Source organism: Plecotus auritus (genome assembly GCF_963455305.1).
Source record: "Plecotus auritus genome assembly, chromosome: 8".
NCBI classification, from domain to species: domain Eukaryota; kingdom Metazoa; phylum Chordata; class Mammalia; order Chiroptera; family Vespertilionidae; genus Plecotus; species Plecotus auritus.
In genome coordinates this window covers 129,993,399-130,019,172 of record NC_137782.1, presented here as the reverse complement: position 1 = coordinate 130,019,172, position 25,774 = coordinate 129,993,399, and the positions used below count along the sequence as shown (strand labels likewise).

Below are 25,774 nucleotides of genomic sequence, written 5' to 3'. Positions count from 1 at the left end.
ATAAAATAAATGCTGAACCATTAAAAGGAGAGGTATCAAGAGTCACAGGGGGAGGTATGTCTGACTACACTATGAAGAAAGCTCAAAGTCAGAGAAATGAGTAAGGCAGGCTCCACATGGGATGTTTCCCAAGTAAAATGAGCTAGATTTTTTTTTTAAGTCAACACAACTCTTTTCAAACTGATAGTAGATAATGTTTCTTTGGTATACATTTCATGAAAGGTCTCACAATTTGCTAGGAAAACTAGTCTCACAGTCTAGGTTGATGTCCACAGAAAGTGGACATTTCATTAGCTAAGACAACTGGGATTGTGGTCCTTTCTGAAATTTACTCATGTAATTTTGGGCTAATCATATAAGCTCTTAGTGCCAGATGTCTCAGCTATAAAACGAAGGTAATATTTTACTTGCTTAAAGCTATGTAACTGAATCAAATATACTCTTGAAGTCTGTGATATAATAAAGACTATATACCTGGTCTTTGTCCCCAGCTCCTGGCATAGAATTTCAAACTCTCTTGGAAGCTCCTGAGTAATAGGAATATCTTTTGTTATTCATAATGAGCTCCTTTGGACCATACATAAATTTATACTAACAAGGTAACTGGAGGTAGGCCCTTAGATAGTTTAAAGGGGGGGGGGGGGGGGGCTGGACAAGCTAGAAAGACCAAGCTCTTGATGAGAGGGTTGAAATTTTCAGCCCATCCCCAATCTCCAGGGAGGGAAGAGGGGTTGGAGATGGATTTCAGTCATGTAGCCAATTATTTACTCAATCATACCTATGTAATGAAATCCCATATAAAAACTCTGCACACTGAAGCTCAATGGATCTCCCTGACTGGGGAACACACTGGTATGCTAGGAGAGTGAGATGCCCCAATTCCATGAGAAGGGGACCATGGGAACTGTGCTGCCTTCCTCCTCCCCAGGACCTTGCCCTATCCACCTCCCATTTGGCACTCCTGAGTTATATCCTTTAAAAGAAAATTAATCATGAATACAGCACTTTTAGTGAGTTTTGTGTTTTTCTAGTGAATTATTGAACCCAAAGGGGATGTTGGGAACCCTGAATCTGTAGTCAGCTAGGAAGAAGTGCAAGTGGCTTGAGGTTATCTGAGACTTGTGGCTGATATCTGCTGAAGGGCAGTCTTGTGAGAGTGCAGTATACACTATCACTGGTTAGTTAGTGTAAGAATCAGATTTGAATGGTGTCATAAACGTGCTGTAGGAACACAAGGTCCAATTCAGATGAAGTGTAATATAACTTGATATTGAGTCCATTTTAATATTTAGGTTATAGCCAAAGATGTCTCAGCATAATTAATGTGAAAACTGGAATTGAATACATTAAAATAATAATACGCATTTTCCCTATCTGACCACTTCTTCAAAGAATCAAAAATTTAAAAATATTAAATTAAAACAAGTCTTCATTTATTAGAAATCATTTTCCATATGGCAAAGTACAAAGTTCTGCATATCTTGCTTGGAAAAAGCTAATATTTTTTAGCTTTGTTTCTTTGCTTCATAGAATTATTTTAGTATTAGTTGAGAATCCCTACCTACTGAAATTTTAATGTAAAGTAGTAAAACAATGATCCAACTGAAACCAAGGGTCTTGATAACTTTGATTATAATTAGTTTTAACTCCTGGCTTTAGAAATAATATGTCTATACCTCTCAAAGACCTAGCCTTGCCCCAGATAATCAACAACCCCCAAGGCAGTAGGAGACAGTAGCCCTGGCCTGATAATGGTCAGACTCCCTGGACCTCTGGCAGGCTAAAGATAACATCTTGACCTAAATTATGTTTCAGTACCTGAGCCCTAAGGTGGAACCACCCCTTGGCTACTTTCCCATGAGATCAGACAGCAGGATCCTGGGGGGAAAAAACCTCAGAATTGTTTTCAATACCTGAAGAAATGATTCATTGCCCTTACCTCACATCAGACCAATCAGCTCACAGCATGATCATGAACCCCTAACCCACAGTGTCTTGTGATCTGCCCTATATAATCTGTTACCTACATGACATGGGGGAGTTCGGGCTTTTGAGCATTAGCTTCCTGTTCTCCGGAATGGTGCCATTCATAATAAAATAACTAATATTTCCCCTCTGCAATTCTCAGTCTCTAGTGTTTGGCTATACTAGCGCTGGGTGGATGAATTCTTTCTGTTTTGTTACATAATATCTGTGTTAAATGATTGCATTAGATTGGTGATTTTCAACTGCTGTGCCACAAGAAATTTAAAACATGCAATACCTGACCATTTAGTCAGGGGTGCTGACCTCTTTTCCCTTAGATTGTCAAATAAAATAATGAGAACAGCCCTGACCAGTTTGGCTCAGTGGATGGAGCGTCGGCCTGCGGACTGAAGGGTCCCAGGTTCGATTACGGTCAGGGGCATGTGCCTTGGTTGTGGGCACATCCCCAGAAGGGGGTGTGCAGGAGGCAGCTGATCGATGTTTCTTTCTCATCGATGTTTCTGGCTCTCTGTCCCTCTCCCTTCCTCTCTATAAAAAATCAAATCAAATCAATAAAGTATATTTAAAAAAAATAATAATAATGACAACAGCCAACATAACAATAGCCATCCGGTATGGATGAATCAAAACTATACCTATTTCTTTGGCCAGAACAGCAAAAAATATAACACATATTTTTGGTGTGCAGCAGAATTTTAGTAACTAGTTAATGTGTGCCATGAGATGAAAAGGGTTGAAAAACCTCTGCATTCAATCAATATCAACATAAATACTGGCCTGCCATTCTGGTTACACAGGCTAATGAACTTATTTTCTGAGTTCAACATCTAAACTTAGGATCCATCTTAATAGAAAATACAAACTTTGCCACTTAAGAGCTCAGTTTCGAGTGTGTTTTCTCTTTTCTTTTTTTCTCCCTAAAACAGACAAACAAGAACAAAAGAGGGAGAAGAGAATCTCCATCAGTGAAACCTGAGACCTTGAGCTGTAGTTATAGGTAAGGGGCCAGTAACTGCCTTCAGAACAGAGCTCCAGGGTGAGTGTCAGGCACTTGAAGTCCTCAGCAGGGCTAAGAGAGGAAGAGATAGTGTTTAAAGAGAAGTTAGGTTAGCTGGAGGAAAAGGAAATGAAAATAATTGTTTCTTAAAGTACATAAGCAATGTCTTTCCATGACAAACTGGTGCTTTTAAAAGGAATGCCCTAAGTGCTAGAAGGACTGTTTTAAAGATAGGGTGAAATGAAATGAGGGTAACCAAAAGGAAATGATGCAAGACTTACTTCAGGACTTATTAAGAAGTATATACAGTTGACCCTTGTCTTTAAAACAGTCCTTGTTGAAAAGCCCTCAAAAATGATTTTCTAAGGAAAGTAGAGAATCTCACTCAAAAATTTCCCTGGTTAATTGCTGGGGCAGGGGCTCAAGCTACATCTTGTCTCCATCCATTGACAGGCAGGCAGTTGACAAAGAGATTCCAGTGAGCCAGAGAGAAAGGGAGATCCCAGTATGACTGCTGGGATTTGGAGAAAACCTGAGGAGACTTGAATTTCTCTAGAAAGGCACAACATCCAGAAAGACAGGACAGAGAAAGAGACAAAGAAGAGAACTTTTGTCTCTTTCAAAGTCAATTTCTGAGTTATTTACAAGCACTGATTCAACTACATTATCTTCCATTCATTCCTCATCACTCTGGAATCTGGCTTCTACCACTCTATTTCCACTAAAAGTACTTCCAAAATCAGCTTGGCTTCCTTTTTATGAACGCAACACTTTTTCAGTCCATATCTTACCTGACATTTGCATGTACTATGTAGTATTTAAGGCATGGTTATGCTAAAAAAATTATTCATTTATCTGAAATCCAATTTCCCCTCTGAAATTCATATTTAACTGGGTATCTTGTTTTTTATCTGGCATCCCTACTCTTAATTAGTTTCTGTATCTAGTCTCCCCTTCTATATCATTTTTCACAGTTTTGCCACAGTGACTTTTATAAGGCAGCAAATGATGATGTCACTCTTACTTAAAATATATAAACAGCTTCTTGTGTACTTAGAATAAAGTACAGTTGACCCTTGAACAAAGCATTGACCCCACACAGTCGAAAACCTGCATGTAACTTTTAACTCCCTCAAAACTCAGTTGTTCCTGGGTATCTGTGGGGGTCTGGTTCTAGGAACCCCACAGACATCAAAATCCGAGGATGCTCGAGTCCCCTATATAAAATAGCATAGATCAATGCATACACTGAGCCCTCCATATCCATGAACTCCCAACCATGGACGAAAACGGTACAGGTGCTTATTGAAAAAATCCACATGTAAGTGAACCAGCACAGTTCAAGCTTGTATTGTTCAAGGGTCAACTGTATATATTTCTTAAGTCCTGCAGTAAGTCTTGAATCATTTCCTTTTGGTTACCCCCATTTCATTTCACCCTATTCTCCAGTCATAATGAACTAGTTTCAGTTCTCTAACATGCCATGCTCCTTATTTCCTCCCAGAATTTATACAAATACCTGCCTTTACCAGAACACCGTTTACAACCTACCTCATGCCACTTGAGTGGCTAACTCCCAGCTACGTGGTCCAATTGGATATCCTAGTACAACCCACTCACATCATATAAATCAGTAAAAAGATTTTTAAGGAGATTAAATGTGTTGTCCACATTCACAGCTACTTAGTGGTCAAACAAAAACGAAGCCACAGGCCTCAATTCACCTATCCAGGTACACATTATCTCACCCATGAATATAACATGCCATCTTCTCCCAGGAAAGGAGTGGGTAATAGAAGTAAAATAGAGATCAACCACCATTACAGAACCTTATAGGCAAGACTTTAAAAAATCTATATATTGATTTACTAGTGTCTGGAAACAGATTTTGTAAATGGAAGTGTCAGCAATGATATTTTCCTCACATTTCCCAAAGTTCATCTTAGAAATACGAAATTGTCAATACTAAGGTGATTTTTGCATCTCTCTCTTTCTCACGCATACCCATACGTGTACACATAAACAAGGAAAACAGAGGAAGATAAAGAGAATACATTTTTAAAATTTGTAATATTAAAGTAGACTAGAGAGATAATTTAATTAAAACAGCAAAACTCAAATCAGAATCTGTTAAATGCTGAAATGCTGGAGTAGGTAATAATGGAAAGGCATGGCTTTTTTTTTTTTTTTAATATGTTATAAAAAGTAGGACTTTCATCAGCTTTTTTGAGATACATAAAATGCTGTTCCACCTGAAGAAGCCTGCCAACTTTTAACAACTATTGTTTCCACTGGCTCATTTCTCCATGAAAATAATGCCTCTCTGCAAATCATGAGGATTAAAGAAAATTTTCAAATAATTATTTTATAAAAGTTTCTTATAAAGAAACAGTAAGAAAAGGCTTTGGAGACTAAGAAATTGCTCTGATACACTCTTTTAACTGTAGAAAATCTGCTTTACCAAGTATGGAACCAGGGTCAAGTGAGAGGTATTGACATATAGAGATAATCACAATATATTCTTGACTTTTTCTACTTTGAAATGGCATTTCTTAATCTTTCTGGTCCCCAAAACTTCCAAAGTGTATAAAGTTAAGAAAAAAAAAAACAAAAAAAAAAACAAGGAATAAAACCTGAAACATCCAAAATAAAAAAAATGGAAAGGAGCATCAAGTTTGGAATATCACTTTTTTTAAAAATGGCCCTCTCCTTTTTAAAACCGTGCAGCAGGAAAATGGCTTTTGGAAACTACCTGCTGTTTAAGTTAACTCTCCTGCTGCCATCCCTACTCCCCAAAATATCCCTTGAAATAAAATCAGGAAGAAAAAAATCTAAAATTTTCAAAGAGAAATCAGTCACTGTCCTTATTTAGGCATGGAATGAGTACCACATTTACCAAATAGCCTGACAGAATTTAGGGCTCTGAGAGAGTTTGCCACAGAAAAAGAAGCTTAGTTGGGAATTATGATCCTTTATACTCAGTCCTTTATCAATAATATGCCCTACAAACAATCCAAGGTAACATTTGCTACCAGAAAAAGTACTTTGTGTTGGCCAATCTCTGGAAGCCAATAGCAGAGCTTGACAGTGATGTATAACAAGGTTAGAGCAGCACGATCCATCTCCATTTGCTTGACAAGGATGGCATCTTAGGCCATGGTGAGGAAGAGCAGGTTGCCTGCCCTCACTGCTCAGGTTGGCAGCATCTCCTATCAAGTGACCGGGTGTCTGACAACAGGCTCAAGAGACAATGATGCCTTATCTTCTGGAATTCAAGGAACTTCAGCCCATAAACGAAATAACTGCTGAGTGGGCACTACTCAATGACCCATGTCTGAGTAAAGCCCTCCCAGAGGGTACAGGGTCCTTCATCCATAGTCAAAGAGAAGTGACATGGCTATTTTAATGGCAGGGAAGCCTTCTATTTGGGTTATCCAGAGCTAAGAAAGGTGCATCATAAAAGCATAGCACCTAGCATGAAAAACCTTGTAGGTGTTGGGAGACAACAGCAAACGAAGTCGGGCTCTTGTGCTGCCTACTTTTGATGGAAGGAAGATAGTTGCAGTTTGTACTCTTCCCACATAATTTTAGATCTGAGAATCCAAGATCAATCGTGCTTTTAAAAAGAACTGGTAAGGGCCTAGGAAGTGGGGGAGAAAGAAGCCATATCATCCATACATTTCCAGAGAAGCTTTTGCATAGGTTGATTCAGAACTATGTGCCTGAGCATATAATACCAAACTAATCTTCAACCTACAAATCCCCAGTGCACGTGAGTTTTAAGTCTCATTTCTGGTATACTAGAACAACCACAGTGTTCCAGGTCTTACAGCAGAAACAAGAATGCAGAGAATGATGAACTGTCGATTACTGTGTGGGTATATATACAATTACCAACTTAACGTTCTCCCTTGAAAATCTGTAAGTTTCACTGCAAATGCTGAAACAAAATGAGAATTAGAAACAAGAATACAGAAAAAAAAAACTGAGAAAAGGGGAAAACAAATGACAAAATGAATAAAGAAGGGTGTGCTTTAATAAAGACCAGCTATCTAAATTCCTATATATTCCTAGTAGAGAATGAAAACATTATTATAAAGAAGAGACATAAAATATTTTTCCAATTCTATTAACCAGTCAATCAACCAAAAGACAAAATGCATTAGCCATGGAGCTTGTCTCATGGAAGTTGTCTTCATCATATTTAAGCAATAACAACTAATTATCCTTAGATTTTCACATGTGCAGAGCACTGCAAATTATAGGATATAAGTTTGTTTTTCTGCATATACAAGCTTGAAGTTGATCATCAATCTTTTTACTTTAATGTTTCTCAGATGGAAGAAGGCAGAAAAGGAAAGCTTATTTTAAAATTATAATTCAGAAAGAAGAGGCTGAGAATAGATGCTAAGGGATCTTAAATTAATGATACTGGAACACACTATATGTCCTTCAGTAGTCTACCCATTGGAAATTTGCCTCTATAAGCAGTATATATACTCTAATAATAAAGGCCTCTGTTATTTTCATACTAGAGGCCCAATGCACGAAATTCATGCAAGGGTCTCAGCCCTCGCAGCCCTGGCTGCCTTGTGGCCCCGCAGCCCCGCCCACTGGTTGTTACAGAAGGTTGTTCCTCTGTCTGGTCTAATTAGCATATTAGCTCTTTATTATTATAGACTAGTGGCCCGGTGCACGAAATCATGCACAGGGTGGGAGGGGTTCCTCAGCCCAGCCTACACCCTCTCCAATCTGGGACCCCTTGGGGGATGTCTGACTGCTGGTTTAGGCCCTGTGGGATCGGGCCTAAACTGGCAGTTGGACATCCCTCTCACAATCTGGGACTTCTGGCTCCTAACTGCTCAACTGCCTGCCTGCCTGCTTGATCACCCCTAACTGCCTCTGCCTGCCTGCCTGATTGCCCCTAACCCCTCTGCCTGCCTGCCTGATCACCCCTAACCTCTCTGCCTGCCTGCCTTATCACCCCTAACTGCCTCTGCCTGCCTGATCACCTCTAACTGCCCTCCCCTGCTGGCCTGATCTCACCCCCAACTGCCCTCCCCTGCTGGCCTGTTCTTGCCCCTAACCCTCTGCCAGCCTGATCTCACCCCCAACTGCTCTCCCCTGCCGGCCTGATTGCCCCAAACTGCCTCTGCCTTGGCCCCCACCACCATGGCTTTGTCCAGAAGGAAGTCAGACATCCAGAAGATGGCCGGTCGACTAGTCTAATTAGCATATAACCCCTTTATTAGTATAGATAGATTATATAGGATAGGATTGCTTAAATTAGGGGGAGGGAGAGCCTTTTTCAGCAGGAGATGCTCTTGGCAGACAAAAATACATAATCCCTATATCTGGACTGATAGCCAGCCATATGCACAATACTGCCAAACCGGTCATTAAAAAATTGAACTGCTGCCGAAACCAGTTTGGCTCAGGGGATAGAGCGTCAGCCTGCGGACTGAAAGGTCCCGGGTTCGATTCCGGTCAAGGGCATGTAACTTGGTTGCGGACACATCCCCAGTAGGAGGTGTGCAGGAGGCAGCTGATCGATGTTTCTCTCTCATCGATGTTTCTGACTATCTATCCCTCTTCCTTCCTCTGTAAAAATTCAATAAAATATATTTTTTAAAAAAAATTGAACTGCTTTCTTACACCTTACACCAAACAGCTATTGCCCTTAAAATCCCTCCTCAGCCCCCACCTTAGGTTCTGCCTTCGTAGTTCACTCAGACTAGGTTCTGATTGGTCAGTTTCTATGCCAGTCAGTGTCAAAAGCTCTGCCTCCTAGGCAGCCATTGGCTCCTCGCACTTCACCCAGATTTGGTTCTGATTGGTCAGTTTCTATGCCAGTCAGCATCTCTGGGCCTATCTCCGGGTCTGATCAGAGAGGTGGGGCTGATCAACAGCCACCCCAGGCTGCTGGCAAGCAGGCTGAACTGCTGATCTCTCCAAGAGAGAGAGGGGTGCAGCTGCTGGCGAGGCCTGGAGTGAGAGAGAAGCAGGGTCTGAGGCCCCAGATCTGACCCTGCTTCTCTCTCTTTCTGGGCCTCGCCAGCAGCGGTAGCTGCTGATTAGCCCTGCCTCTCTCTCTCCCTGAGAGGTCAGCAGTTCAGCCCGCTCGCCAGTCCCCGCCCACTGGAGCCTGCTGTGCGCGCAGCCTGGCGTTCTGTTGAGCTTTCAGTCGTTTTGGACGTTACAGACCCTGGGTTTTTATATATATATTTGGATAACCTAGGGTGATCAGATTTAAAATCTTACTAAGCTCAAACTTCCTCCATTTGTCTCTATTCTTTAAAAAAAAAATGACTTTAAGAGAGGAAGAGGGAGAGAGAAACATCTATGTGAGAGAGAAACATTGATCACGGCTCTCTTCCTCACATGCCTCAACTGGGTATTGAACACACAACCTGGGTATGTGCCCTGACTAGGAATCAAACCCATCAACTTCTTGTGTATGGGACAACGCTCCAACTAACTGAGCCGTATCAGCCAGGGCTAACCTCAAATTCTTAAAATGGCTCTCTTTTTGAAGAGGTAGAAAATGCTCAAGATAAAATTTGAAAAGTGACCTTTGGATAAATTATAAAACATATACTTTAATTGGAAAGGAAGTAAATACCCAAATTTTCACAAGAATCCCTTAGTAGGAAACAGTGCTATTTGCTCCAATGATTTAAGGTTTACATGATTAATTTTATAGAGAGCCAATTTCTCTTCTTTAAATCTATTTCTATCAGTACTCATGTTCTGATAACCAAGTTTCCAAGAGAAATGTATTTATACTCTTTTAAAAAAATATATAGTCTTATTGATTTCAGAGAGGAAGAGAGAGAGAGAGACAGACAGAAACATCAATGATGAGAGAGAATCACGGATCGGCTGCCTCCTGCTCACCCCACACTGGGGACCGAGTCTGCAACCCGGGCATGTGCCCTGACTGGGAATTAAACCGAGACCTCCTGGCTCACAGGTCAATACTCAACCAGTGAGCCACACCAGCTGGGCTGTATTTATACTCTTTAGTGTTCTTTAAAATAGGGACTGCTTAACTAATGTTTCATCATGGCAATTCTGATTTAAACCCACAACCACACTGACATCTCTACAGGATACTGCAGTGTTTCAGGTCTTGGTTAGACAGCTTGACTTTCTTCCTAAACCAATATTATACAAAAGTAAAAAGTATTATGCAGACTGTGAGATAAACCTACCTCAAGGATTACATAGAAAGTTAATTTGAGGGGAAAAAAATACTGATCTTTGTGAAAATTAATAAACAATAACCTCATTTAAAATGGAATCAGGAAGCTAGAAGAGACAACTCTCATGCACTTGTCACTCAATGAAATTCAGAAATCATTTAGCCTGATGTTCTCATTTAATAAATGAGGAGCCCAAAGCCTGCAAAAGTTTAATGTATTCCTAAGACCATACAGATAATTGGTAGCAAAACAGGTTATAACACAAGTTTTCTGACTTCCAGCCCAGTACTCTTGCTGCTGCTGATGACAATGACAGGGATAATGAGGATGCAGCTAGCAGCTATTGCATATTTACTATGTGTAATTACTCAATCAACACAAGTTTATCAGGTAGGTACATGTGTACCTCTCTTCATTTATAAATGAAGAAACTGGGGTTTAAAGGAGATAAGGATGCCCCAATTACTAAAATGAAGATCCAGGTTTCAAAGGCCCATCTGTCAGGTTCTATCACTTATTATATTAATTATTATGTATTACACAGCTGATACATTGAGAATTGAGTGTTGGTGGCAAAGATAGCTTTATAATCCATTGAAATTGGTGGTAAGGCTATGTGTACTAAAGCTGCCAATCATTTGCTTATCACTTGTACATCCTCGTAAGAGATTAATCCTTAGGATTCCAACTACATCCCAGGTTGTCTTGCTGCTCAGATCACATGACATCATCCCAAGCTACTTCCTACTTCTATTCCCTCTTATTCACAGAGCTGACCAAAGAGATCCAGTACTGAGGCAGTTGCTAATTACGTTATTTTTATTCACTCAATAAATATCTACACTAATAAAAGAGTAAGATGCAAATTGACCATACCTTCACGACGCCCACCAGCCAATCAGGAATGAGTATGCAAATTAACCCAACAAAGATGGTGGGTTAATTTGCATACACAGGCACCACCCCCAGCCACTCTGGGCCTCTGGGCAGCATGGGAAGGTGGAAAGGTGGCTCTGGGCTGGAGCGAAGGCGGTGCTGGCAGCCAGGGGAAGGAAGGCCCATTCTTGCACAAATCTTCGTGCATCGGGCCTCTAGTCCTATATAATAAGAGAGGAATATGCTAATTATCCATTATGCCCTGAGGTGTAATGACCAACCATGTAGACCAGATCACAGATCTGCAGGAGGGTGGGGCAGTGGGCGGAAAGTTATAGGAGGGGGCAGGGTTAGCAAGCTATGAGGGGTGACCAGGGGAAGCTACAGGAGGGCGGCAGCGACCTACCGGTGCATGGATTTGTGCACAGGGCTACTAGTTTATTAATATTCAGGCACTGTGGTAGGTCCTTAGGAGACAGGAATGAGGGCAAACATGATCCCTGACCTAACTGACCTACCATTTACCTTTTACTTGGAATCTATGAAACCCAGATATTTAAAATAAGCCTTCCTTTAATCTTGAACAGATTTTTATTCCTTGCAAATAAACATACTCTAATTAAAATAGATTATTATGGATCAAGCTGGCAAATAAAAGACTTTTGTGTAAAAGGAAAATGTTTGAAATTAGTTAGCAGGTAATGGCAGGGAAAAGGGCATTGACACTTCCTAGGATGGGAAGTCAACAGTCTGTGGAATGTAGTAACCAACCTCATAATTAAGGTATTATCTTTTTTAAAAAACATGTTTTTATTGATTTTTTAGAGAGAGGAAGGGAGAGGGAGAGATAGAAACGTAAATGATGAGAGAGAATCATTGATCAGCTGCCTCCTGCACGCCCCACACTGAGGATGGAGCCCGCAACCCAGGCATGTGCCCTGACCGGGAATCAAATCTCGACCTCCTGGTTCATAGGTCAACCAACACTCAACCACTGAGCCACACCTGCCGGGCTTAAGGCATTATCTTAAGTCACCCGTGAACACGTTCCCACTGAGGGTGAAACTTTGTAGAACTAAGGTGTGCTGCCATTATTCAATTTTTTTAAAAAATAAAAAATATGAATCATGTGGAAGCTTTTAACAACACTGGGCAACTTACAATGAAAATGGGGCAAACTGTGGTGCTTGCTAGAATGTGCAGCTCAAGAATCTAAGAAAACACTGAACATTGGGAGGCTCTCTTGCAGTAATTCTCCTCTATCTACAGCTAGATAGCTGAGTGAAGTGAAAATATAGTGCATAAACTGATCTTTCAAGTTGTGAACCTATATACCAGCTGCCTTCAAAATGTCACCTGATTTTCTTGACAAATGCAAGGGTACTAAGAGCAATTGTCTAACCTTGATCCCTCAGACTCCCCCCAAATACTTTCCATTGTGTCCCACTTGCCAGGGAAGGGTAGCACTTTGCTCTGCTATGACCTCTCTCTTATTGAATCCTATACTGTGATGAGGATCCAAACAACATGGGCTCGAGGGTGACATGCAAAATAAGAAGAGGGAAGAAAAGAATTATATCTAGGAGGAAATGTAAGAGTTTTCTAGGGAATCTCAGTAAAAACAGAGAAGACTGTGTGGGTATGCATACTGTAATACTTATTCAAGGACAACTAAACATAATCTTGATTGACAAATTAATTACTACAGAGCACCTTACTGGAGAAGCTTAATTTAATGTATGTACTAGCTAGTAGTTACTTTAATAGTTTGCTTGGTTGGCTGATGCAGATTTGGGTGTAGTGCTGGCTTAGTTGTTATTTAAGGGCCAGAACAGAACACCTTTTGCGTAATATAAACTTCAAAGGCTGCAGGAGAAGATGATAGTATGGGTCTGTCACATATGCTTTCCGTATGTTTCTCACCAGGGTCCCGAGAACTCTCTTCTTTCCCTCACATCAGGAAGAGATTGGTAAAGGAATGCCTGAAGCCCTACGAGAGACTCTCATGGGGAGTGACCAAAGGTGGGTTATTAACTATATGGAATTGGAGAGTCCAGGATAGCTGAGCTCCAGTAATGCAGAAAATCAAAATAAGTGACTACAGTTACCCAATTGACAGTTGTTTGAGCCTTGGCACTTAAGGTTCAGAGAGATCGCTTTATAAAGATTCTTTAGTTCAGAAGTCCCAGTGGCAAAATCATAAGCAAGCTGATAAAGCTTTGCCTGATTAACACTGGCTAAAATACTTCACACCTGAGTCAAGGGGAGCCTGCTATACCAAAAGGGATTTGCAGCCATTTATCTTAGTGAATATGTACAAACAGATGGAAATATTCAAACTTTTCAAACTACTGGGTCTTGAATTTGAACTAAAACAAATTCTTCAAGGATGATGACAGTTATCTGACCTTTCAGTTAGAGTAGGGACTTATGGAGATTAGTGTTCTGCCACTCCCTTTATCACAGTAGGCTCAGTGAGACCATGAATTTATTCTGAAGATTTTCACTAAGTCTTGAGTTGAGGCAGATTCTCCACATTGGTTTCCTGACCTGTAAAGTGAGGGCTATTATGGTAATAATGGTAAAACACAAGGCTTTGGAGCTCTTATTCCTTTCCAAAGTAGTAAATGTATGCCAGATTAACTCGGCCACCAAAGAACTGAGAGAATTTGGCAAGATGCATCCCATTGCCTTCCCGTCGAAGGACCTAGTTTATTCTCTGCAAAGACTAATGGGTCCTGGGAAATGATGGGTTCCACTAAATTTAAATAGAAGCAATTGCTGCTTCATTTCATTGCAAGCAAATGTGCTCTGGTTTTGGCTTAATTGTTATATTTTTAATATAACAGGCTTTTGAATAATTATGGGATCTGAGCAGATAACTGAAAACTGAAAACATTTAACATTATAAACCATGTAAGAGTGGAAGTAGGTAAAAATAAGAAGAAAACACATAAAACATATGGATAAAGAAATGATAATTATAATAAAACTAGAGGCCCAGTACATGAAATTTGTGCATGGGTAGGGTCCCTAGGCCTGGCTGGTGATCAGGGCCAATCAGGTTTCCCGCCTACCTGCCTCCTCCTTCCCTCATTCCCTCAGCGCCCCACCGCCACCACTGGTCGCCCGCCATGTTCCGCACCGCCCCCTGGTGGTCAGCGCACATCATAGTGAGTGATTGAACTCCCCATCTCCTGGCTGAATTCCCAAGAGGACACTTTGCATATTAGCCTTTTATATCTATAGATTACCAGCCCTGGCCAGTTTGGCTCAGTGCTTTGAGTGTCAGCCCATAGAACAAAGGGTCTCCAGTTAGATTACTGGTCAAGGGTACATACCTGGGTTGCAGCCCCAATTAGGACTCGTGCAGGAGGCAACCAATCAATGTGTATCTCTCTTACATCGATATTTCTCTCTTTCTCTCTCCTTCCCTCCCTTCCACGCTCTCTAAAAATCAATGGGAAAAATATCCTCAGGTGAGGATTAACAAAGCAAAACAAAACAAAAATTTCCATTGCTGTTTACAAATGATTTTTATATATTATCTTATTTAGCTTTATAATAATGCTGTGAGACAAATATAGCAGGGATTAGTATTTCTAGTTTATTGATGGACTCAGGGAGGTTAAATGAGTTGAGCCATTTACTCCCATGGCTTAGCTTACCATGCAGAAATATGCTAAAGCTCCAAATCATTTCTATCATGGATTACTGCAACAGCCTTTTCTGAGGCTTTTAATAAAATTGATGAATTCCTTCTAAAAACACAAATCTACTCAAATCATTCTCCTATTTCAAATCCAGGGTTTTCTATTTTATCTCCAGCCTCTACAATGGTGCTCTGCACAGAGTAGGGCCTCTACATATATTTTTGTTGTTGCTGCTGAATAAATAGATTCCTGAATGAATGCTGTTAACAAGAAGTTGAGCTGGAATATGAACCTAGACCTCCTTATTTAGAATATACAACGAGAAAGCTTAGAAAATGACAAATCCAGATACAGACTGAAAAATCCACTGCATGAATGATAGAGTAGTCCAGGCTGATCAAGGAGGTAAGTGTTAGGCTATCAAGACCTGCTAGTATTTAAAATCAAGTTTCACTGTCAAAATCCGGTGCTCCAATATTCAAAACCTAATATAAGACACAAACATATGGAGATGTAAGATAGAAATTCTTGCAAGGCAGAAATTATCAGAAGTCACTAACTACTTTTAAGGGAAAGATATTTTCTTCATGTCTAAATTTATAATAATGTCCACTGTAAATGTTTGGTAGCCTGTCAATAGGAATTACCTCACAACAACACTCCTGTTAGGTAATGGTGCCCTAAGCAGTAGTTACCCTCTCTAGTAAATACTAGAGGTTAACTGATTTCTTGCAAATCATCAGTTCTGGATCATGCTACAGACAACTGCCAGGAAGAAAAACTTCCTTATGCCTAATAAAAGGGCAACCCCAAGACTAACTGATTCACAAACTATAGACAAAAGTTTGAGTGATCTGCAAAAGACCTTCTGAGAGTTGCTAAGTATTTATTAACTGCTGTTGCTACTGCTGATAGTGGTGTTAACAATAGAAGCTCCTACTTACTGCATATTCAGTGTTTTGTCAACCCATGAAATAAACCCTTTTGTGCATTATTTCATTTAATTCTGACCTCAGCCCTGCAATATTAGGTACTACTATTATTCCTATCATAAATGGGGCTAGCTGTGAGAGGTTAAATAGTATACACAAGGTCACACTAAAAGTAAGTGTGACCTGAATCTGTCTTGTCAAGCTGACTCTAGAATCTATGTTCTTAATACCACACTATACCAGCTGAATACCTCAGGCTCATGGCAATGTACGTACTTCTTCTATGTATATGGGATCTAAGAAAGTGGCAGCGCAGGCTTCAGAGTCAAACCCTCAAGGTACTTCCCATTCTACCTTGTCCAGAGTTTGATTTCTTTCAGGACCTATACAGTTCTTCCAAGGACTCACAGACAATAGGGAAAATACCACATGCACACACCACTGGGTAGGAAGATGTAAGTGTTAATTATCTTGTCATTTGGGGCTGCTTTTATACGCCTCTGTATAGTTACTTGAATCTTATGTATCATTTCTTTAAGATTTTTTATAGACCACTGAGCATCTAAAGGAAAAAATGAGGGGGGTGGTATAGCAAAAGACATAAAATAGAATTCTTTCTTTTAAAGTAAAATAAATGTCCATGGAAAGTTTCTTGACAGGCAAATTACTGCCAATCAGAAGTGAAACATTAAATTCTAAATCAATGAAACTTAGTGGTTCCACAATATTTGAGAATAAGTTTCAGTGGTGATATTCCATGTCTTACAAATATTAGTTTTAATTTGGTCCTAAGACTGAAAGGCTATTACAAATATTGAATTGCTTTTCAGAAAAGATACTGGCTCTCTGGAACCCCACTTGCAAGGTTAACAAACACTACTATGTTCCACCTTTTCATTTAATGATCTCTCCATCTCTTAGTCTTAAATGAGAGTTGGCTCTCTGTTAATGGTACCAATTCGCCTATAATTTTCTCAAGTAGAAGCTGCTCGTTCTTCTATACAAAATGCAATTCAGAATCAAGTCATAAAATGGGCATTTTCCTTACTTATTTATGCTTCTCCCAGACCATCACTCCTCCTCAAGGCCCATGAATTTAGCTTTATCATCCTCCATCTCTCTTTATCTTTTAGCTCTATCAAAAACGCAGTCATGGCCCGGCCAGCGTGGCTCAGTGGTTGACCTATGAACCAGAAGGTCATGGTTCGATTCCCCGTCAAGGCACATGCCCAGATTGTGGGCTCAATCTCCAGTGTGGGGTGTGCAGGAGGCAGTTGATCAATGATTCTCTCTCATCATTGATGTTTCTATCTCTCTCTCTCCCTCTCCTTACTCTCTGAAATCAATAAAAATATATTTTAAAAATGTAGTAATTGTAATCATTCCCAATCATTCATCAGGCATTGCTGTTTAACCAACAGTATTTGTTGGTTGCCTACTCCAAAGTCCTTTTCTTCCTTTTCTTCACAGCAGAATGAGGTTCTACTTTTTCATCAAAATTCAGACAATAGTGACTTAAAACTAAACATCCAGAATCAATCTTGCCTGGCCGGTGTGGCTCACTGGTTGAGCATCGACCTCTGAACCAGGAAATCACAGTTTGATTCCCAGTCAGGGCACATGCCCAGGTTTTGGGCTCATTCCCCAGTAAGGGGTGTGTAGGAGGCAGCTGATCAATAATTCCCTCCAGCACTGATGTTTCTATCACTCTCTCCCTCTCACTTCCTCTCTAAAATCAATAATTTATATATATATATATATATATATATTTAAAGAATCAATAGTTCTTAGTCAGCTAATCATGTTTTTATTCTCCTAGTAAATAATTGGTTAAGACAGAGGCATGTAAAACCATCTTGGCTAACCAGATGCATGGAATCTGGTGGCTGCTGGATTATCATGTTAGGATGCAATCCCTGGAATTGTACTTATTTCTGAATAATGAGATTGTGGTAGTTTTTATTTTCTTTTTCCCTCAAAATTTTCTATAAAGAGCAGGTATTATTTCTATGAAAAATAAAAATTAAAAAGAACTTGAAAAGATGTTCATTTATTCTGTTATGGGTCATAATGGAGTAATAGAGGACTCTCTCCCACTGTAAAAACAAAACAAAACACAAAACTGTAAAACTGGATAAAGTATCTGAAAGAATGGTTTTAGATATTAGGCAACAGTCAATGCAGGACTGTGATTCTTGAAAGAAGGAAAACATTTGAGGTGAGCATAACTAGAGGGAGTTTCCAAGCCATTATGCAAAGCCTGCAAAGGGAGAGAACCTAAAGGAAACAAAGTAGTCTGAGCTGAAAAGTCAGAGATTGTAGTCCAAAATGCCAAGGCAACTAGCATTTGCAGGGCCAACTACCAGAGTGAAAGAGGTCGCAAAAAGAGCACTCAGGAAAGCTGGAGAAGGGTGTCACGGAAGGTTTGGAAGAGCAGTAATTTGTGCGTGTGTGGGAAGAGACTACCCTAGGCTGGGGAAAGAGCCACCGTTAATGAATATGCAGAATAAGTTGTGGAGCTCTTATAGAGCTGTGCACACTTGGTGTTCCCACCAGCCAGAGTTGAAAATCCTCTAGGTCCCTGGGCCCGGGTTAGAATTCTGGAAAGGGCATTACTTTCGGTTTGGGTTTAAATAAGACAAAGACAAAAGGGTGCTATAAACCTAAAAGCAAGTCTCAAAAGGATCCAACCAATTTCAAGTAATGTAAATGCAAGTCAGAACAAAATCTAATACTATTTAAAGTAATATAACAAAATACAGCACCAACAACATAAAATGTAAAATGTCAGGCATCAGGCCTTCTACGTGTGGTCTCTTCACATGAGCTGGTTTGAGTTTCCTCACAGCATGGAGGCCTTAGGGTAGTTACACTTCTTATCCAGCAGCTAATTAAGGAGATGGAGGCAGCATTCTCTTTTATGACCTAGCAACAAAAGTCACAAGGCCACTTCTGCCACATTCTGTTGGATAAAAAAAAATCACAAGCTTGCCCAGATTCAAAGGAAGGGGACTTAGATGTCTTTTTTTAAAAAAAAAAAATATATATATATATGGTTTTATTGATTTCATAGAGAGGAAGGGAGAGGGAGAGAGAAATAGAAACATCAATGATGAGAATCATTGATAAGCTGCCTCCTGCATCCTCCCCTGACTGTGATTCAAGCCCACAATCTAGGCATGTGTCCTGACCAGGAACAGAACTGTGACATCCTAGTTCATAGGTTGATGCTCAACCACTGAGCAGCACCAGGCAGGCAAATGCAATTTCTTAATAAGGAAGTGCCAAGATTCTAGAAAAAGATGTGGAAAAGGAGATACTATTGTTGACATCTTTGAACAATGTAATTGCACTGTAGATCTGTGGTGCAGACCTTTGGTGACAAATTTTCTGAAGGATATTTTTTCAAGATAAAGAGTTTTAGATTGATAGGTTTTTATTTCTTTCAGTACTTTAAAGATATTCTAGTGCCTTGTAGTTTGCACTGTTTTTTATAAGAAGTAAGCAGAAATTCTTATTATTGGTCTCCATTATGTAATATATCTTTTCTTTTTTGTCTACTTTTAAGATTTTCTTTTTTATCATGTTTTTTCTTTCTTTTCTTATTTTTTTGTTTGTTAGAAATCTGACTGTAATGTACCTTGGGTGTGACTTTGTGTTTTTCTTGCTAAAGATTTGTTGAGTCAGTAGATTAAGACTTTTTACCAAACCTAAAAATATTTCAGCTACAATCATGCATTATGTCCATCTTTTTCTTTAAATTATTGAATATATTTCTATTCAGATTCCTAAAGGGCCCGTCTGCTATTTTCAACATTTGTATTCTCAATGGGTCTCTTTTTATTGCCTGCTTTTTATTCTGTTATGGATCACACTTTCCTGCTTCTTTGCATGCCAAATTATAGCCTTTTATTGCTGTGAAATTGTGACTACTATGTGGTTGACAGTCTGAATTTTTGTGTGTGTTTGTTTCTGTTCAAAGACTGTTGAGTTTTGTTTGGGCAGGCAGTTATTTTATTGGCAGATAATCTCTATCTTGTTGAGTGTTGTTATTAGGCTTTGTTATGGTGGATCAAGATTAGCTCTTATTCTAGAGCTTGAGTAGTATACTCTTAATGTCTAACCTTCTGGGGTCTCACTGAATATACAAGATGTTCAGCTGGCCTCTCCACTCCAGTGGGTCATAATTCTAGCGTCTCCTAGCACTCTCTAACCTCTGGCATTCCTATTGAGCTAGCAGTTCCTCAGTAGCTATTCTCTGCCAAACCTCAGAAAGTTTTACCCTGCACATAGCAACTTAGTTTTTGACCAAAGACTCACAGGCTCTCTAATGCAGATTTCTGGAGCTACTTCTCTAAACAATTCCCTGTTCTCTAGTCCCTTGCCCCACAAATCCCAGCTGCATCACCAGCCCTATCCACCAATTTCATCTGTGTAAAACACTACTTTATATTTGGGACCTACTTTCATGTGTTGCTGTCTGGATAGTACCCAGGGCAGAAAATGAGAGTGAATGACAAGTTTACCTTGTGCACCTCCCCTCTCTAAAGGATCACAGCCTTGTGCTGTCTGCTGTCCAATGCATGAAGAGTTGCTTCATACATTTCATCCAGTTTTACAGTTGTTTATCCAAGAAGGGTGACTTTGGTACCTGTTACTCGGTGATGGCTGGAACTGGAAGTCTTAATTAATTAATTTAAAATAACATAGTCAATAAATAAAACATTAATGTTCAGTCATCAAAGTTAACCAAGGAAAAACAATAAGTAGTAAAAATAAAAGGATGTGGCAGAAGTATTAGCATACTCAGAGAATTTTCCACTATTTTAATTTTCTTAGAATCAGAAAAATCATTTTGAATCATATCATTTCGGTTCATTTTCATTTTTCACTGACAGAGCAATGAACATCACAACACTCCTCATTCCTTCCTTCTTCCTTCCTAACCAAAGCTTTATTTTGTGTTCAACATAAAGTGAATGATTCATGATGAATCAACTGTGCCAATGATGACACTTCCCTTTCACCTTGACAGATACTCAAACTCTCAGCCTCCCTTAGTGATGGAGGTGGCCATACAACTGTATTCTGACCAATGAGATACAGAGGTAGTTTTGTTAGGTGTCTCCTTTTAGTTTCTTGGGAAAAGGAATAAGTGAGACAGGCCTCTATTTCCTGTCTCTTCTAAATATAACACAGAGGAGGAAAAATCCACACTCTCAGTATGAGAAAGGAGAAGGGACAAAAGAGCCTGGGTCCTTGGTGACTAAATGAATTCAGTAGCTCACTGCCTCTGAGAAAAAAGAAAACATATTTGTTTAAACCACTCTGTCAAAGGTTTTGTTTCTACCTGTACCAGAAAGCATTTCTGACTGATAAATACACACAGCATTTGTCCTTTAAACTAAGGGTTTGCAAATATGATGTAAAAATAGCTTTAAAATAAAACATAAAAAGGAAATGGCTGGGAACTGCCTTCTCTTGAAGTCTGAACTAATCGGGTTTTCTTTGGTGTCCGTTAAATGCATGTCTGCCTTATATCCCCCTCTAGACTGCAAACTCCTGTGTAGCCAGGGATCTTTTGTGCTCCACATATGGGACTAAGCACTTTTGGGTGCTCGAGTTAGCTTTCTGGTAGACTCTATTTCTAGACATCCTATAAGTTATTTCTGTCAACTAGGTATTCTTTGACATCATCAGGAACAAAGACACAACAGACTTAAATTTCTTTTTATAGAAGTGAGTATGCAGGCAAAATAAGCAAGCAAAAGGATGGTTCACTGTCTTACGTTCACATTCTCTGACATCCAAGTTGAACTGCTGTAATGCTCCCAAGGTGAGCTGTCTTACTTCAGCTTCCAGCAAAAGTTGCATCAAGGATGTGGCTAAATGCTTGCAAGCTGACATACACGCTGTTTGAGCCACCTTTCCCTGAAATACAATAATGTAAATCATAATTTTAATGAATTAAAGTAAAATTATAACAAAATTAAAACCATTTATTTTTCCATTAGGAATGTCTTTGTTTTCTTCATCACAATACCCTTAACATTCAAATAATACTGGAATTAATAGCACCTGATGGCAATCATCTTAAATACTAGCATCATCATGACCAGTCATGTAGCTATGACACTATGTTAAAATTCAGAAAGCCCAGCTATTTATTCAGGAAGCACTTTTTTTTCTAAATCAACAACAGATAAACAATATTCAAAAATCTTAATTAAACCAAGAAGAAATTTTTCAACACAGAAAAAAATTTCTAACAGTCCCTTCTGTATCAATCACCGTTCTTAAAAAACAAAATAAAAAGCAAGGTGAAAGAAACCATCAACAAAACAACAAGAAAGCCCACTGCATGGGAAAACATATTTGCCAATGTTATCTCCAATAAGGGTTTAATGCCAAAATTTATAGGGAACTCATACAACTTAACAAAAGGAAGATAAACAATCCAATCAAAAAATGGGCAAAGGACCTAAATAGGCACTTTTCAAAAGAAGACATACAGAAGGCTGAGAGACATTATAAAAACATGCTCAAAGTCACTAATCATCCTAGAGATACAAATCAAAACAACAATGAGGTCTCATCTCACACCTGTCATTGGAATGAAGACTGGTGCAGCTATTGTGGAAAACAGTATGGAGTTTCCTCAAAAAAATTAAAAATGGAACTTCCATTTGACCCAGTAATCCCACTTCTAGGAATATATCACAAGAAAACAGAAACACCTATCAGAAAGGATATATGCACCCCTATAGTCATAGCAGCATAATTTACAATAGCTAAGATTTGGAAACAGCCTAAGTGCCCATCAGCAGATGAGTGGATTAGAAAACTGTGGTACATCTACACAATGGAATACTATGCTGCTATAAAAAATAAGGAATTCTTACCATTAGCAACAGCATGGATGGAACTGGAGAGCATTATGCTAAGTGAAATAAGCCAGTCAAAGAAAGATAAATATCATATGATCTCACTGATTGGTGGAATACAATGAACAATATAAACTGAGAAACCAAAATAGAACCAGAGTCATAGAAGCATCGAACAAACTGTCCAACCTATGAGGGAAGGCGGGGATGAGGGGGTAAGAGATCAACCAAAGGACTTGTATGCATGCATATGAGCAAAACCAATGGACACAGATTGGGGGGTGAGGGCATGTGCTGGGGTGGGGAGGGGCAGCCAGGGAGAGGTCAATAGGGGGAAAAGGAGACTTATGTAATACTTTAAACAATAAAGAATTTAAATTAAAAAAATGTAGGCCTTGGCCAGATAGCTCAGTTGGTTAAAACATCATCCTGATACAACAAGGTTGTGGTTCAATCTCCAGTCAGAGCACATACAAAAAACAACCAACAAATGCATAAATAAGTGGAACAACAAATTGATCTCAATCTCTCTCTCTCTCTTTCTTATTACCCTTTCTTTTTCTCTCTAAAATCAATTAATAAAAAGGTTTATTGAAAGAAATAATTAAAAGGATGAATTTTGTTTTCTTAAAAAATGAACACTGAGGTTTATGAACATAAATTATAAGCTAATTTTTTAAATATGATATTGAAAATATCTAACTATCTTCTTTAAAGTATTCACACACTTTATATTTAGTGAATGACATCTTAGACTCAGGTCTAGGTCATACCTCATAGAAAATATATCCATTTTTTCCTGTTATTTATCTGTTACTTACCATCAATATCTATTTTGAAAACCAGGATGATATGTATCTTTAAAAGTCTGAGTTATCAAATTAATGAATCCTTCTTTTCTGAAATTATAGAGTAATTCAGCCATATGGAAAGATATATAAAATTACAAGATGAACACTCATGTGTCCATTAAACATACAAATATAGTTTAGCCCCTACGTGACCTCCTTAATCATTTTCCTCCCTCTCCACACAGGTGACCATTATTGGTGTTAGGCATACCATTTGTATTTTAAAAATACTATTATGATAAGTATACATATAACAAAAACAATATACTGTATCATTTTACATATTTTAAAACTTTCCATAATCATATATGGCATGTCCTTTTGCAACGTGATTTTTTTGGTTCAATATTGTAATGTAAAGTTTTTTCCAGTGTAATGCATGTGGTTGTAGTTTATTCCTTTAATTATTTTACAGTATACCACAATGTATTTGTCCATTCTTCTGATTTTGGAGATTTAGTTTGTTCCTACTATAAACTAGGTAGGTCATAAAGTAATGTAGATCTAGTAAGAATTCATAAAAATTCCAGATTCTCACTATGGGGTCCTTTTACATGTTTTTTTCCATATGTTTCAATGGGCCAGGGAGTAAGTACCCAATTCTCTTTTACAAAAAGGGAGATAATCATGCATTATTTCTTATACAAAGATACAACTGAACACAACTAAAACAAATGTGTAGAAATCTTAAAAACTCTTTCAAAGAATTATAGAAAGCTCAATATGCATTACTTTCAATTACTATGAATATCACAGTACTACATGCAAGGGCATAGAGGTGAAAACTCAGAGAAAGCATCATTAATATCATTCACATCTTCTCTACCATCAGAGAGGCTGCTTTCATTTGCTGAGCATTGAGTATGTGCCAAATGTTTTGAAAATATTTTCTCATATAATTCTCACAAAAACCCCATGAGGTGTTTAATACTCAATTTGCAGATAAGGACAGAGAAATAGAGATTATTTGACTATATCTTCTTAGTGGTGGAGCTAAGATGTGAATCCAGCCCTGTCAGACTTTCCAAAAAGACTCGTAACAATCATTTGATCCTGCCTCCCAGTAAATAAAGGGCTTTGTGGTAGTGTCTATTGCTCTGAGACTTGGGGTAAGGAAATGGAGAGGACAAGAAGATAAAAATCACACAAATCTGAAAGGCCAGGGTACTGAGCGAGAGTTTTTTCTCTTCCTTACTCATCTAAGGAAGCATCAAAAAAATGTTCAGTTCACAGTAGGGGTTTAAAATGGACCCCCACCACAGCTCTCTGTCAACCTACAGGGATCAGATCCTGAGTCCCAGATGAACAAGGATTTTATCTAACTGACTACAAATAGCCAAGGCCCAATTTATCCTTCTCTGGATAATCTAGCAGGTTTCAAGAAACACGGAAGGAGAGCCAGGAACTATTCTGTGAAAGAGAGCTGTCCTTTCACACCAACTTTCTCTTTTGCTTTTGCTTCCTAAGTAACACTCCTCTGCTCACATTTCGCTGTCAAATTTTATCTTCCTCAAGAGGTGTATGTAGTTTGAAGGAATGAAAGCCAAAGAGCTGATGGTGTGGCTTTCAGTCTGAGTCTGAAAGCCTGAGAACCAGGAGCACCAAGTACAGGACACTGCTTGCTATGCCCCACGTATAATTGACGCTCTGTCAAAATTTCTCCCCTTGGTTTCTCTTTCTGCATTTAGGTTGTACAGTTTCAACTGAATAGTCTTTTAAATTTTCCAGTCTTATTTTCTAAAGTGGCTAATTTTTGCTGCTAATCCAATTCAGCATGTTTTTAATTTCTGATATTTTTATTTTTAGAAATTCCATTTTATTTATTTCTTTGAATCTTCACCCGAGGATATTTTCTGCAGAAAGAGAGAGAGAGAGACAGAGAGACAGAGATAGAGAAAGAAACATCAACATGCAAGAGACACATTGATTGGGTGCCTCCTGCCCATGTCCCAACTGGGGCCTTGGATCAAACCTGCAACCCAGGTACGTGTCCTTGACTGGAATCAAACCCACGACCCTTCGGTGGGTGGGACTATGCTCCAACCACCGGGCTGCATCAGCCAGAGCTGATTAATTTTTTATAACTTCTACTTCTTTCCTTAAATTTATATGTACCTTTAAATCTTGAACCTATTGTGTATGTGTGGGTATGTGAGCATTTTTAAAGCATTTACCTGCTAATTCTGTCACCTATGTCACTTGGGTAACTTTTTTATGAACTGATTATATTCCTTGTTATGGATCACATTGTCCTGTTTCTTGTCACATCTAGTAAATTTTTAACACTAAATACTGTGAATGCTAGGTTCTTGAATGTCTCTATTTTGTTGAATTTCTTTAAAGAAAGTTGATTTTTGTTACAACAAACAGCTCAGTTTCTTTTGCAATTT

The 25,774-nt window shown here is 39.0% G+C and overlaps 1 protein-coding gene across 4 annotated transcripts in view; it reads right to left on the bottom strand.

Annotated features, from left to right (window-relative positions):
- EXOC6B (exocyst complex component 6B) overlaps window positions 1–25,774 on the bottom strand; it is a 529,977-nt gene that overhangs the window by 140,554 nt on the left and 363,649 nt on the right. For all 4 annotated transcript variants that reach the window (XM_080685494.1, XM_080685493.1, XM_080685495.1 and 1 more), the window contains one exon: window positions 21,439–21,580. In XM_080685494.1, the coding sequence (XP_080541620.1) occupies window positions 21,439–21,580 (142 nt within the window). The remainder of the gene's footprint in view (window positions 1–21,438; window positions 21,581–25,774) is intronic.